This window comes from Chelmon rostratus, chromosome 21 (genome assembly GCF_017976325.1).
Source record: "Chelmon rostratus isolate fCheRos1 chromosome 21, fCheRos1.pri, whole genome shotgun sequence".
NCBI classification, from domain to species: domain Eukaryota; kingdom Metazoa; phylum Chordata; class Actinopteri; order Chaetodontiformes; family Chaetodontidae; genus Chelmon; species Chelmon rostratus.
Genome location: NC_055678.1, coordinates 17,548,861 through 17,563,685, shown reverse-complemented (window position 1 = coordinate 17,563,685; position 14,825 = coordinate 17,548,861). Strand labels below are relative to the sequence as shown.

Here is a 14,825-nt window from a genome sequence, read left to right as displayed (position 1 = left end):
TCAAAGCCCTGATCTTAATCCCATCGAAATGCTGTAGGGTGACTTGAAACGGGCTGTACATGCAAGACACCCCTCAAACATCTCACAGCTGAAAGAATTCTGCATTGAGGAGTGGGCCAAACTTTCTCCTGATCGATGTCAGACTGGTAAAAGGCTACAAAAAGCGTCTCGTTGAAGTCATATCAGCCAAAGGGGGCAACACTAGCTACTAGGGGGTAGGGTGTCCTAACTTTTTCCTCCATTGAAATACATACTTTATTTTTTTTCTTTTTTTGGATTTGTCAAACAATGTTCATTTTTGTTGTTAAATTGCAATCAAATCACTTTCTTTTTGAAAAATACATAAAAACATGACTGGATATTGGTATGTGTACCATTTCTAAATAAAGAGCTGATTATTTAATGGGGTGTCCTAATTTTCTCACATGCCTGTGTATGTTTTGCAACAACTTTGCTTGTGCCTTTAAGCAACTCACTTCCTCAGGATTAGTGGAGGTTATGTCGCCACACTGGTTGATGAACTCAAACACATCCTGTCTGGTGGGTCTAAAACCACTGCCTGCAAGTTCCATGATGCCACTGCCCAGAATAATAGTAGACCCCAGTGTCTCCTGCAGCAGCTGCACACAACCAAAGACAAATGTTCATCTTATTGCTGTGGCAAGTCCAGGAGACCTTTTCTGAAAGTTTCTGTAAAACGCCTCAGATATGTAATACACATTCATACAGACTCTGCAAGTTAACAGCAAAATAAACAATTTCAGTTATTAAAAAACAATCTGCACCTGATTGTTTTTAACCAGGAAGTCCAGAAAGTTGCCCTGCTCTAAAGACAGGAAATCTTTGACTTGGAAGTGTTTGCTCAACTTCTTCTCCAAAGAGGCCATGTGGGCCAGTGTGAAGGCTGAGTTCTGAGAGGACAGGCTGTCTTTAAGGTACTGCTTCACTTTGGCTGAGGAGACACAGAGGAGATACATCATTAGCAGACACAATCAGACCAGCTAAAATGTGCGGCAGAAAAACTACATCCTGTATAAATACCTTCACTGGGGAGGGATGTGGTGGCTTTGTCCTCTGCTTTAGTTTGTTCTGTGATTTTGGATGTCTTGTCTTTAGGCACCAGGTCCTGTGGGACAGCAAGGGAGCCGCCGCAGATGGCCAACTGAAACAGAGCCTTGGCCAGTCGGTTATGTGACACCTGCAGCAGGAAGTTCTGGACATGCTGGATTGGGAAACAAACAGAAGCACTTATCAGAGACATGGGAATCATTGATAAGACATGACAAATGACAATTGAGTTGTGTCTCTGGCACGCCCCCTCTGGTTGCCATCAAATGTAATTGTTTTTCATGTGTTAGCATAAAAAATACCAAGTCTTTGCTTCAAACAATATGCATTACTCCCTCTAAAGTAAACACAGACAACACAGATGCTCATGCATCCTAGTGCAGTAAGTGTCATGCAATACACACCCGAAGTTGTTTATTTTGTTGCTTCATTGACTAATTCTGATAAATATTCAAGGCTGACTCTGCTGATATTGATATAACATGATATTGTGACATGAGGTATGGAGAAAATGTGCAGAAACAAGTATGCCAGTTTGTTTCTGCCTTTCTTACTGGCACAAATAAACCCTAGAAAACAAACAAAAGACTTAATTAAAAGCTTAGCAGTTCTGATAAATCCAGCAAGCATAAAACCTGAAGCCTGTTCGGCAGAAGAAGGGCAAAAATGCTAATTTACACTGGCTGAACAGTGCTGTCTTTGTTGCTGCTAACTCCCTCTGTAGGCCTACGAAGGAGATGGGAACTGATCCTTGTCACTGAGATGGTAGCTCTTTTTATTCCACAACTCAGGCGACCTCTGCATTTTTTCAAAATAAAAGGTGTTTACGGTTTTGGCAAGGCTCTTAGTTCCAATTAAGGGACGTCTGAATGCGACAGCATACAATGTGCCTCCAACTCTCCATCTCAGTATATAATGATGTTGGAAAACAGACAGCAGGACAAATGAATGGTGGTGTTAATGATACCTGACCTGGATGATGATTAATGATTAAGAAAAAAAGCACACTATGTCACAGATAAGTAGGATAAAGTAACAAGGATAAAGATAATCCCAGAACATGAACACGTACACGGCTGCCAAGATGAGTTAAGATACAAATCTAATGTCTAGCCAGTATTCATTAGCTAAAAAGTAACTTTTTCTTGCGCCTTCATTAAGGATTAGGAGATTATGAAGGGTGACATCTTCTTAATGAGTTCAGAATTGGAGAACAGCCATTAGCTCCTTGTTATCCCCCTGAAGGCTCATAGTGGGAAGCTTAGTGGAACTATGACTCAGCAGTCAAGCAGCAACGGCAGGGTGCTCTCCTGAGAAAGTGGACACAAACTTACCACTCTGGCACTGAGCAAGCTCTTTGGATGCACCTGACAAAGCATCGGTTTCATTACTGACACACATCTGTCATTGTCTAGCACCCACCATGGCCATCTTAGAAGTGAACACCTCCTCTGCGTTTGAGAAGACTGCCAGCACGAGCTCGGCCGCCGGCAGGGAAGCGTACTTTTTCCTGAGGTCCAAGCTGCCTGTGGAGGAGAAGGAACCTGCGCCTTGAAATGGCTCTAACACGCTCTTCTTCATCTTCCTCAGCTGCTCGTCGGCCTCCTCCTCCAGCTCTTTGAGGATGACCTCCCTGGCTCGCTCCATGATGATGTGCTCAGAGCGACTCACCTTGCTTAAGGTCTGAGAAGGAGAGTGAAACAAGCTGAGGATTACACATGGGTAAACGTATTTTCATCTCAAATGTACCACTGTGCTGTATGTCCACCAGATAGGTTGATGATATGTGCCGAGAGTTCAACACCTCTCTCATCAGCTCAGTGACCACCTATGATATGGTCACCCCTGATGACACACAGATATGCTTACAGTATATAATAGAAGTAGTAAGAGTATAGCCAGTAACTTTGTCCAGTGGCTTTTCTAGGAATGTGTTCAAAACACACATGGATCAGGTGAGAGAAGGTCTTTTAGTGGTGCTGACATTTTTTAACGAAAATCATGGTGGCAGGGTGAGTGAATGCGAAGGCTGGTGGGATGTCCTAAGCATGACCCTGTTGTGCACCACAACATCACAGGAGATGTCACACTAGGTGTGTCAAGACCAAAAAAAATTCTAACATGCTAGACTTTTTGGTGTCTTTATAGAAGCCCGGCTGTCGTTCTCAATCTGCCGTGATGCTGGTAATTCGTCGGCCGTGGCAAAATTGTCTCAAAATCCATGTAGGCTGATCCTGGCATAAGAGGACATTAAGATCCAACTCGGTAACAAGTTCAATTGCAGGGACTGATTAAACATTCCCTTTGCATCACTGGCCATTTATGCAGGCAGATTCAGAACACTGTAAACCATTTTTGACATAGTTGCCTCTGCTGGCAAACAAAGCCTAAAACACAATTTTACAGGGATTACTCATCGGTGAACAATCCTGGAATGTTGCAGTCGGTCATGTTTCTTACTGCTATGGGCAGCCCGATGCTGTGTATCCTGACACCCAGCTCGTAGGGAGAGTCACAGTTGTACTGGTCAGACAGATACTTCATGAACTCAGGCAGGTCTACTTTCGGCTTGTTCAGCTGCTTCCGGAAAATGCGAAGTTGCTAAACGATGGAAACAGACACATTCAAGAAGTGAAAACCTTACACAGAACCAACCTAAAGCTAGAGGAAACTCAATCATGACTTCGTAGTTAATTCGGTCAAACAGTGTGCACGGTCTCGTCATCAGTTAACAGATACGTCATCAGGAGCTGTAAAATTCTTCCCTGTTGTTTTTTAACTTTAATTTGATCTCTGTTTTGAACAATTGTGAACTGTCTCATGACAGAGAAGGAAAACTAGCATTTTGTATTCAGGTTAATGTGGCTCAAACATACAGTCCGTGGCTGTGGGATTCCTGTGCTGCCATAGTAACCTCAACTACATGGATTTACTGTTGTGTTTCCCCCTGAGGTCACCTGCATTATTTTGCATGGCCTTTCTGATTGAATTTACATCTAATAGAAACATCCCTACTATCCTTACATCTGGACTTCTTCCAGAAACTAAGGAAAATGTGGTGTTTTTGGTGTTAGTTAATGTTTAATGTAATGCTGTTCTGCATCCAGTTCCTAGTGGCTTTAACAGCATGTAAATATAAGTGCTATATGTAATATTAAGTGCCTAAATGTTACATAATCTGCAAACATACTTGTGAACCACAGCTCATTGCCTCCTAAATGAATCAACTCTTCCCACGCAGAAAGTGTTACCAAAATAAATATTTTTGGTTCAAGAGTTAATAGTCCAAACAAAAAAGTGAGTCCAATTGGGGAATGTAAAACTGCGAAGCTTAAATCCAAAGCTCAATCACCAAAAATGAACATAATATCTGTTTGTGGGGAATGTTTAAAACCAGTTTTATCAACTATGTCATTTGTCATGTGAGCCAGACCTTTAAGATGTCTATTGTCTCGATCTGGTGGATGTCGTCATCCTTTGTGTTACTGTCAATCTTGAACATGCGGTGGACAAGAGGTAGTTTGCAGAGGGGCCCCAGATTTAGCTCCTCATAGTGCTTCTTGTCCTTCAGGCCGGCTAGTGATTGGCCCAGCTCATACAGGGTGCAGATGGATGTCACTGCTTCAGTAGACTGACAGAAAGAGAACAAAAAGACTTCAGTAGCAACCAAACATCCAGATTAAAACAAGTATTAGCAAATATATGTTTGCCAACCTCTATGAACATGTTGACCTCTCTCATGAGGTACTGAAGATCTTTGAGAGCCGGAGTCATCCAAGGTTTTATCCTTCCTGCTTCTAAAGAGGGAACCTGCAACAGCTCGCACACCCTGGATATCACCTGGATAGAGTTGCAGAAGACATTGAAGGGACAATGAGGAAATGAAATACAGTAATTTAGTTAGCTGTGCAGATGCAACATAAAATCTACCCCTGATGCTCTTGGGTGAACATGTCCTTCAGCAACATTTTGTCATGTGTAGCAGCATATACTTTTGTTAATCTGGACTATGTGGTCCAATGTGGAGGGTTTAGGACTACAGGACATCTTTATGTGCATGTTCAAAACATGTCTCCTTCCACCTCACCTTCTCTTTGGTGACCAGCTCTCCTTCTGCAGCAATGTCTCGTATCACATCTTCCATCAGACTGTTGACCACGTCCTGATCGAGGACTCTTTTCCTCCTCCTCCCTGTGAGATCCTCCTCATCCTCCTCCATAGCCTCAAGTGCCCGCATATTAGCGCCGTGGACCTCTCTCAGCTGGGCACAATAAGCCTCTCTAAACACAGGGGAAGAGCCCGCTCTTGCTGTCGCACCTCTAATTTTGCTCTTCTGCTCTTTGGTCAAGCTCGCACCTGCCCCAAGCACTGGAAAGTCAGAGCCAGAGAGGAAGCTGGGCACAGCGGCCTGTTGTTGTTGCTGCTGCTCTTTTTCAGGCTCTCTCGTGAGATCCTGTGCTGCTGTAGCAGGATATGACAACGCATATTTGTATCATAAGTATGAAGAAGTAACTGCATTTCTTTTTATGCATGAAGTTGAATGTTGACATGTTTGCCTACCTGCAGTTGCCTCCAATACAACAGTCTTGGGATCTTCTGTTGATTCAGGTTGAGTGGGCAGCGTCTTAGGGTTCGATGCTTTCCAGTTGTCATACAGAGACATGTACTGCGCAAGAGGAAGCTGTTCACCAAACTGTTCAGCATAGCAGGTTTGGAGCTGCTGCATTGATGGAGCACTCAACTGGTACTTCGATATCACCTGGAACACATTAACAAACTATTGCTGACCAGGTGGTTTACATACAGTACAAATGTAGACAGTGGTAATTACTTTGTATGCTGTACGGGTCATTTTCTTCCAACATCCAAACTACAACTACATCAAAGTTATTAGTTCAATATCTTTAAATGCTTCTGAGGGTTTATTTACATCAGTATTGACTGTAAGTTTTTGAATTGAGATCAGTTGAGTAAAACAAAATACCTTGCACCTTGATGTTCTATCTATGACTCAAACTCTTCAATTAAATTTGTGAATATGCCTTAAAATTACACAGTGAAAAGTCAGCCAAAAAGCATTAGAAAAGCAACGCCCTTTCAAGTATTACACCATAGATGAAGTAATCTCTGTGCCTGGCAGGGATAGCAATTCTGAAACACAAGTGTCACAATATTTCAAAGCAATGGGCTGGGCACCAACACATCACAAAACCAGTCCTCAGGTGTCTTACTTAAGGTCTTGGGTGGCTCAACTATTCACTATTCAGTGGATCCTCTCCTAACATTACTCTACAGTCAGGCAGAGCTAAGAGTAAAAAATGTTCCATTGGGCACCTAGTAATACCCATTCATCCTTCTCTCTCAGGGCAGCATAGCCTGCATTGATCGTCTGGTATCTGACGGACCAATGAAATTACAAGTGGTGAGGCACTTGTTAGAGGATAATGTTTCAATCCTGCATATGCTGTCCTACTGCCATAAATATATCCAAGTGCACAAAATGTGTATTTATCCACAACTGAAAACAGTCCCCAAACATACTCTATTTCCTCAAGTTTGACTAGCCTTTGCTAAAAACTACAGTGCCCTGCTGTTTTAGGAATATATTGAGCCTTTTTCAGAACTATATATTTGAGATCTGTTTTTACGGACTTATGTCTGTAGAAACCAATGGGCTTGGGGATCCATGCCACAGACAGACTGGGGAAATCGGCAAATGCATTGCCTCTAACAGCAATCTGATTCCACAAGGCACAGCAACTGGGTTTAAGTTAAATAAGCACAATTATTTAAACTGCAGCTTTAAGGTCACAGAAATAAGATTTTTGTGATTTGCCCCAGGGAACAGTTTATAACTAGTCTTCAATTCTAAACTACAACTTGGCTAACAACAGCAACAGACCTTAATGTTCAGATTTAGCTGCTGTCTGTTTCAGAGTTTGTGTTACAAGACTTTTCGATGAATCTGAGAGCGGCAAGTCCAAAATTATTTTCTGAAAATTGCTTGTGAGGTTTCCCTTCTGTTTCGGTGAGCCTCAGTAGCATCACAGACTCACAACCCCACGTCTATCTTATGTCTACTACCCTTCTGTAATGGTGCGTTGGTTATTATTGAGTTCTATGTCAAGGTAATTAGTATCATGTTTGGATAAAACATGCACTGTCTGGGACCCTACTAGCAGTAAACTAGATCTCAGATGAACATCAGAAACAAATACAAAGACTGTAAACACAACCTAACTGAAAAATACTCTGTTATATGTATTTGCCTCCATAACTGACCTCTAATACCCTTTGGTACAGCTGTTGTTGGGTCAGTTTCTCAGGTGGCTTGGACGCAGTGAAGAATGTGTTAACAGGCAGACAGTAGGTAGAGAATAAAGAGGCTGTGGAAGTCAAAGGAGGACATAAATGGTCAATTCCTGCCTGCGTGGGAGGCGCACAGTGAGGGCTGGCTGGAACAGTAGGGGTAGCGATAAGTGATTCGCCCCTCTGTGGTGTTGAAGTCGTGCTGTTCTCTGTAACTTTCGCTGACTTCCCAGCTACAGGCTGACTTGGAGGCTGGTGGATCCTGTGGAACAACACTTCCCCTCTCATGACTAGATCTCCTTTCAAAGATGCTACAAGGGAGGAAATCGTGCTGAAGCCCAGTGAAGCTAAGGTCAGATTGTGGCGGTATTTCTGGCTGTAGACTATAGCCACCATCTTCAGAGGAATCCCATCTGGATGTTCTTTCATCATAGCCACAATATTACCCAGCACCTTTTCAATCCTCTCCTTGTCTTCTGTAGATTTTGCCGATGCTCCAGCTTCAGCTGCAGCCCAACCTTCACGGCAATGGTCCTTGTGAAACACCAGTTCCCCTTCCACAACCAGATGCCTATCCAGAGAGGCTACCAGGTTAGTCATGGAGTTGAAGCCCAACAAGGATAAAGTCAGGTTACTGTGGTATGTCTGGCCGTAAATTACAGCCAGCTTTTTCAGGGGGACCCCTTCAGAATGCTGCTTCACCATGGCCACTATATTCTGCAAAACATCCATATTCTTGCTGTCCTCTGTAGCTTTTGTTGATGCCCCAGCTACAGCCTGCCTCGCATGATGGTGGCTTTTGTGAAACACCAGTTCCCCCTCCACAACCAGATCCCTATCCAGAGAGGCTACCAGGCTAGCCATGGAATCGAAGCCCAGGGAGGATAAAGTCAGGTTCTTGTGGTATGTCTGGCTGTAAGTGACAGCCAGCTTTTTCAGGGGGATCCCAGCAGAGTACTTCTTCATCATGGCCACTATACTTTCCAAAACCTCTACAGTACTGGTGTCCTCTGTAGCTTTTGTTGATGTCCCAGCTCCAGCCTGCTTTGCACAATGATGGTTTCTGTGAAACACAAGTTTCCCCTCCACAACCAGATCCCTATCCAGAGAGGCTACCAGGCTAGCCATGGAGTCGAAGCCCAAGGAGGATAAAGTCAGGTTCCTGTGGTATGTCTGGTTGTAGAATACAGCAAGATTTTTCAGGGGGATCCCAGCTGGGTGCTGCTTCACCATGGCAACTATGTTGTCCAGAACCTTCTCCATCTTGAGTAATGCTTTGAGGGAAAAAAGAGACCACCATTAAAAGACACGGCAAAGCAGTTTACCAGTAGTCTGTGATTTCACTAATAAGATAGCTACAGACAAGATATGTCGTAAAGTAGTAATGTGCCGTAAATGCACACAAACCACAGACAGAGAACCAACAGAGAATGAGCCTTAATAAGAGAGGGAGGTGAAAAAGAGGCAGGGAGTTTACAAAAAATGACACCAGCGCACAGTAACAAGTTTATTGTTTGGATGCAAAATGTCCCATTCAGTATATATCTTATATATCTCATAATTCTTTAATAACCAGATGTAAGAGATTGTTTTTAGAAATGTTTCTTTACCTAATGTGTTCATCTATTTAGTCTTTAAGTGGATATTGTGCAATAAAGAATTACTGGATGATCAAAAAATCAGCCTCGAACATCCAGCTTCAGTCTGTCTATAGTGCCAATATATACAAATAAACACAAATATATCTGGGTTGAACATAGTGGAGCTTTTAGAAGTTAAAAAAAAAATTGTTGTCATGAGTTGGTGGAGACCAAAACGGAGCAAATAGATGTATTAAGTCATTGACGCATGTCTATGGCAGGTGTAAAGAACATAACTATTATCATTAAAATATCACAAAAATATGCCAAATGTCTCAATATATCAGCGTTTAAAAAGAGAGAGAATTCAAGAAGGTACAACTAAAAACTCAGTTGTACAACAACTTTGTCTAAATAAAATGCTGTCTATAACTACCAAAGACTAACAATCTGTCTAAGCATTTGATATGATCTGATAAATGTATAATAATGTATGGGCACACTTTGATCAATACTCAAAGTATTGTAATTTAATATCCAGCCCTAGTCAATACTCTCATCATTACTAACAAATGCTAAAACTACAATATTGTATTAGAAGGCTCTAATCACCTTGTTGACTACAATAAATAGTAAGGTGGATTACTTTCTCTTCCAACAGAGGAACACCCAATGAACCATTAGTCTGTCTGACGGCATGACAGGTAATGTTTCCATTAATACTACAAAGTTGAAATTGTTAACCCTTCTAAATCCGTGATACTACCATAGCTTGGCAAATATAAAATCTATACTGTATTTTTCATTTAGTGAAACCATGGCATGAACGTTACAGAAGCAGTCATAACTGTAGTCGCACCGAAACATCAAAACAATTAGCATTCAATTTCAAACATATATAGCAGCTACAGCAGAACAGTACAAAGTTGCTTCAAGGATACGAAGAGGTTAGGTGTATCTTACCTATTCTTTCATGTGACAAGATCAGTGTTTCATCTCCCTCACAAGTTGAAATACTGTGTATAAGGCAGCAACCTTCCTGTTTTAGCTTATAACCTGCCCTCCCTCCCTCCCTCTCTGTTGTGGTTCTTTCGGGGTAAAGTTAGGGAGAAATGAAACTGAAAGTAACTGACAAGCTGATTCAAGTCCATGACCAACTGTGACCAACAGCGACACTTTCGCATTCCAGGAAATGGTACTGCCTCACCACATGAGCAAAGCAACAACAACAAAAAAAAGAGGCCATAATAACAGCAGCAAAAGCAGATGGGGCTGCAGTAGAGCGACATATTATCCTGTCTTCTCTTTCCTACAGTAAGCCTGTTTGTCTGAGGCAGTCATTTATTCAAAAGTCTGATTTTGAGGATATTAACTGACACACACAGTTAGTGATACAGTATTTACCAGGTGACATGGTGATGAACGTGGCCAACACTGGTCTGTGGATGGACAGCAATGACAAATGGGAAACAAAACAGAAGAAGCATGAGGGCTGCAGTCACTGAGGAAGGGAGGGGAACGAAACAGTGGCTCTGAGTTTCACATTCCTGACTATTCCCAGCTGATTCACCTCTACTGCCACGCCGTAAGTCATGTGACCTAATAACAGTGTGAACACCCAGTTAGTGTGCCACTTGTGAAAACAAATTAAACAAAGGTTAAGAATGCAACTTGCAACTACCTGTTAGACAACTATGTGGATATTTATGTCAACAAAGTCACATGTTAGCACATACACCACATCACATCACTTCCTTCTTCCCACCTAACAAGAATTAGCACAATAGTAACCTTAACGCATTATTTTCTGTTTCATTTCCTCGTGTCTACAAGGGACAGTGAAACAGAAAGGGTGGGTAAAATCAGTGCTATTATATTCACATGAAACACATGTAGATAATGGTGATAATACAACCTGAGCACCACCAATGATGCTGCTAATGAAATAACCACAGCCAGAAAAGATGTTGCTACCCCTGCTACTAGTGTGACTATTAAAAGAGCACCCTACCAATTTATCACTGTTCTTCCTTGTTAAAACCTGGCACCTAAATTACCCACAATGCAACAGAAGAGCAAGCTTTGCAAGCAGTCAGTGAGTACGCTGAAAACAGCTGTGCGCATTTAAGGAAAAATCCACCATAACTGAGTTCTGGAAAACAAGCCACCTACAACATACCTTGCATTGGTCAGTTTGTGACTATGTGGTCAGTGCATCATATCTTCTCTCTCCTCACAGTTAGGGCTGCAGCTAACAACAAGGGGAAGGCACTGCAAATGATGATGATGACAAAAATCATTACAAGAGAGAAAATGGTGATGATGACATGGCTGACAGCAAAAGTGTGACGGGGCACACAGGCAATACTGTGCACAGTCAGACCTAATTAGTCGTAGCTTTAGGTCAGGATTAGGTTTCACTTCCATGTCTGGTCCATGCACCATAGCAACACAACTAATGCACTAGGATTCTGGATCAGTCTGAACACACTGACTTTATTTAAAAATTGTAAAGTTTCAGAGAAAAAAAAAAGGACAAAAGAACTACTACCAGTCTTACTCCAACACCCCCTTCATACACACAACGACAGCAAGGAGCATAGAAAAAAAGGCAAGAAACTTACAGTATGAAATCCTGTACATGCCATTCCAGTCAGCGGTCTTTGCATGTAGAAGCAGTGCTGTGTCCATCTGCAGGCACTGTGCATGGAACCACCAACATCAGCTGTCACACTGGATCTGTAAAAGGCCAAACATTCTTTAACCAAATGTTACATTTCTGTTGTCACGGTCACAGCTTTTCATTTATTCATTTAAGTCAGGCATGTCCAAACTATTCCATAAAGGGCCGTGTGGCTGCAGGTTTTCGTTCCAACCAAGGAGGAGCACACCAAGCCAACCAATCAACATCAAGGGATCCCTTAGTTATCAGCTGAAAAGTGAGATCAGCTGATTAAATGAGTCCAGCCTGGTGTGCTCCTCCTTGGTTGGAACGAAAACCTGCAGCCACACGGCCCTTTATGGAATAGTTTGGACATGGCTGATTTAAGTGGTTCACATACGGCAAAAGTCACAAAATGACCAAACAAACACCCACAACTTTATAAAAAAAATACAGTAAAACACTTAAAACTAAACCTTACCCAGTCAGTGATGGCCCCAGACTGGATGGTTTGCTTGATGTTCACATGGCACAGTTGGTCTGTGTCAAACACTAATATAGAATTGCAAATTTTAAAGCTCCTGAATGGTACAACGTCACAATATAAAGAAATCTTTCAATCTATCAATATGAGGAAATAAGTAAAATAAAGTAAAATACAGTAAAATCATATGATATTTAACATGCACATCCTGAACAGGAATCTATGTCACCTATTAAGGATTTTTTTTGTGCAGTTATGAGAACATTCTGAATGTGTTATAATGTAATTTGAGCACTTTCTAATTAAATGTTCTCAAAAACTGTTCAGTAAAACCATATGAACATTTGCATGGTCATAGCCAGGCTCATCTTACGAAGAGATGAGCATCAAAATCATCACGGATCACTTGACCGTGGCAATTTATAGCCAAGCCAAGCTTACTGAATTCATATAAGCCTTATACAGTATATGTCAAATGGTGGCACAGAGAAAGGTAGCAACTACAATCCTGACAACAAAAAAGTTGTGACTCTGTGTAAAACGTGAATAAAACAGAAGGCGATCATTCGCAAATGAACTGTGTTTACAAAGTGTCCATGTAGTAACATCCTTTATACAATCATGTGTTCACAATGTGGTGACCCTCGCTCCATCCTCACTTGTGAACGACTGAGCCTTTCCAGGATGCTCCTTTCATACCCAATCATGATACTATCACCTGTTACCAATCACCCTGTTTACCTGTGGAATGATCCAAACAGGTGTTTTTGGAGTGTTCCACAGCTTTCCAAGTCTTTAATTGCTCAAGGCCAAATATTGCTGCATCAAATTCACAAAGAGCTTAAATTTACAAAAATCAATGATGCTGATGAGGTCAAACATTAAATATATTGACTTTGTACTGTTTCCAGTTGAGCATATGTCAAAAGGATTAGTAAATGATCACTTTGTTTTTATTTATGCGTCCCAACTTTTTTAAATCGGGGTTGAAGTCGAGCAGGAAGGGGCGTCCCAACAAACCATGCAAGAGTATTGAATTCCACACTTCTAATATCATGCTAATATTGTCAAATGATGGCACAAATAATGTTGCCAGTCAAATGGGGTTAACGATAAACCTGATATCGTTTCAAATCAAGTAACGTTAGAAAGACTCCTCTCAGAAGGGAATATAACCTTAATGAATCTGGCAGGAAAGCGCGTCCAACCACAGTCCGAACAAAGCACTGCACTGAGTACTAGCAAGATAGTTAACCTAAGTTATGAGCTAGCATCACTCTAAAATCAGCTACCTAACACTAACTAAAATGGCGAGTTAGGTATGGCTGACTGACTCTCCAGATACCTGTTACTGTGCCAGATAATTCCCTTTAGATGCAGCTGTCGAGTGTGCGCCTCTGCCGTCATTCAGCATCCTCAGTCTCTGCTGACGGACATAACCAATGGGGCCGTTTACCTTAGCCAGCGGACCTGCTATGCTGGCTAGCGTTAGCAAATATCAGATGTATGATCATATAACTTCAAATTAATCATGTTACTCAATCAATAACGCCCGTTAAAATAGTCACAGGGCCACAGTGCTGGTATTTCGGAATCTGAATGTTGTTGCAATTAAGTGCCATACGGTACGAAATAAGAAGCGAAACTCATCTCGCGTTGGTAGCGGCTACCAAGCTAACGGCATGGTGCATTCACGTTCTAGCACAAAGATGGTAAATACGAAACTTTCCTCGAGAACAATGTTCTTGTGCAAAAATTGCTCATAAAATTACTCACTTCAGCAAGAAATGCTTGTTCATCCCGGTTCTCAGCTGGTACATACTTCTTGACAATTGGGGTTTTGTCTTGTCCCCTATTTTTTGCGTGAATGTTTGTTGCCAGTGGTGATATAGTAATATAGAAATCTGTCATGCACCTAAAATGAATGAATGAATGAATGAATGAATTAATTAATGAATGGTACTCCTGAGACACTGGTCAAAAAGTTCAAACTTGACCATGTATGCTAAACTGTCTTCTAAGGTGTTCTGTTGACATACACTATTAAACTTAAAGTGACCTACATACTCTGTGCCTAACCTCACTGTCTGTTCCTTTCCTCTCAGAGTCAGCCCACTGTGGAGCTCTCAGACCTGCCTGCCTGCCCCAGCAGGCCTGTCACAGCTGTGAAACATCCCATCAAACTTCAGCTTCTCAGGTACAGCACCGAATTATGAATAGAAACTTCTGAGTTCCCTCCAGCTGCACATACTTCTTCTTTTTCCTGCCTTGTCATGTGTACCATATGACAGACATCCTCACACACAGTATTATGTTGAGACTGTTGAAGGGTGGAACAGTAGGGCTGGATGAGTGTCTTATCACCACAAGAGGGCAGTGAAGCCTCTCTCTTGGCCTCTTCCTCAGCTGGAGTAAAGGCATGGGTAAAGATGCATCTTAGAGATGAGTCACCTTGTCACAACAAATCCTGATGCAGATCAGAGTTATGGGAGCATATTTACCCTCATTAGTCTTGACAGAAGTGTTTGTGTCTTTGAGGACAAAACATAAGGATTTTGAATGCTTGCATTTTTCACCTTCATGTGTTGACTTACACATCAGATAGTTGTGAGGTGGTCATAAATAATTCTGTGATGTGTTTGTGAGGATGACAAAAGTAGCACTTTTACATGCATTATGGAGCATTATGGCACCCATGTGTGACCTTTTGAGGGAAGGGGTG

General features: G+C 41.8%; 1 protein-coding gene across 3 annotated transcripts in view; it reads right to left on the bottom strand.

The window, feature by feature from the left end:
• Positions 1-11,144, bottom strand: part of wu:fj29h11 (protein NO VEIN) — a 40,746-nt gene extending 29,602 nt beyond the window's left edge. Inside the window, exons 1-11 of one of the 3 annotated variants that reach the window (XM_041962670.1) lie at positions 11,137-11,144; positions 7,351-8,651; positions 5,629-5,827; positions 5,156-5,529; positions 4,783-4,908; positions 4,502-4,699; positions 3,529-3,669; positions 2,491-2,751; positions 1,042-1,222; positions 786-952; positions 477-620 (exon numbers count right to left, since the gene is read on the bottom strand). In XM_041962670.1, the coding sequence (XP_041818604.1) occupies positions 477-620; positions 786-952; positions 1,042-1,222; positions 2,491-2,751; positions 3,529-3,669; positions 4,502-4,699; positions 4,783-4,908; positions 5,156-5,529; positions 5,629-5,827; positions 7,351-8,651; positions 11,137-11,143 (3,099 nt within the window). In that variant the 5' untranslated portion in view covers position 11,144. Of the gene's footprint in view, positions 1-476; positions 621-785; positions 953-1,041; positions 1,223-2,490; positions 2,752-3,528; positions 3,670-4,501; positions 4,700-4,782; positions 4,909-5,155; positions 5,530-5,628; positions 5,828-7,350; positions 8,652-9,920; positions 10,001-11,136 lie in introns of those variants that run through there. The other 2 variants (XM_041962672.1, XM_041962673.1) reach the window with 2 other exon arrangements.
• Positions 11,145-14,825: the final 3,681 nt, after the last annotated feature.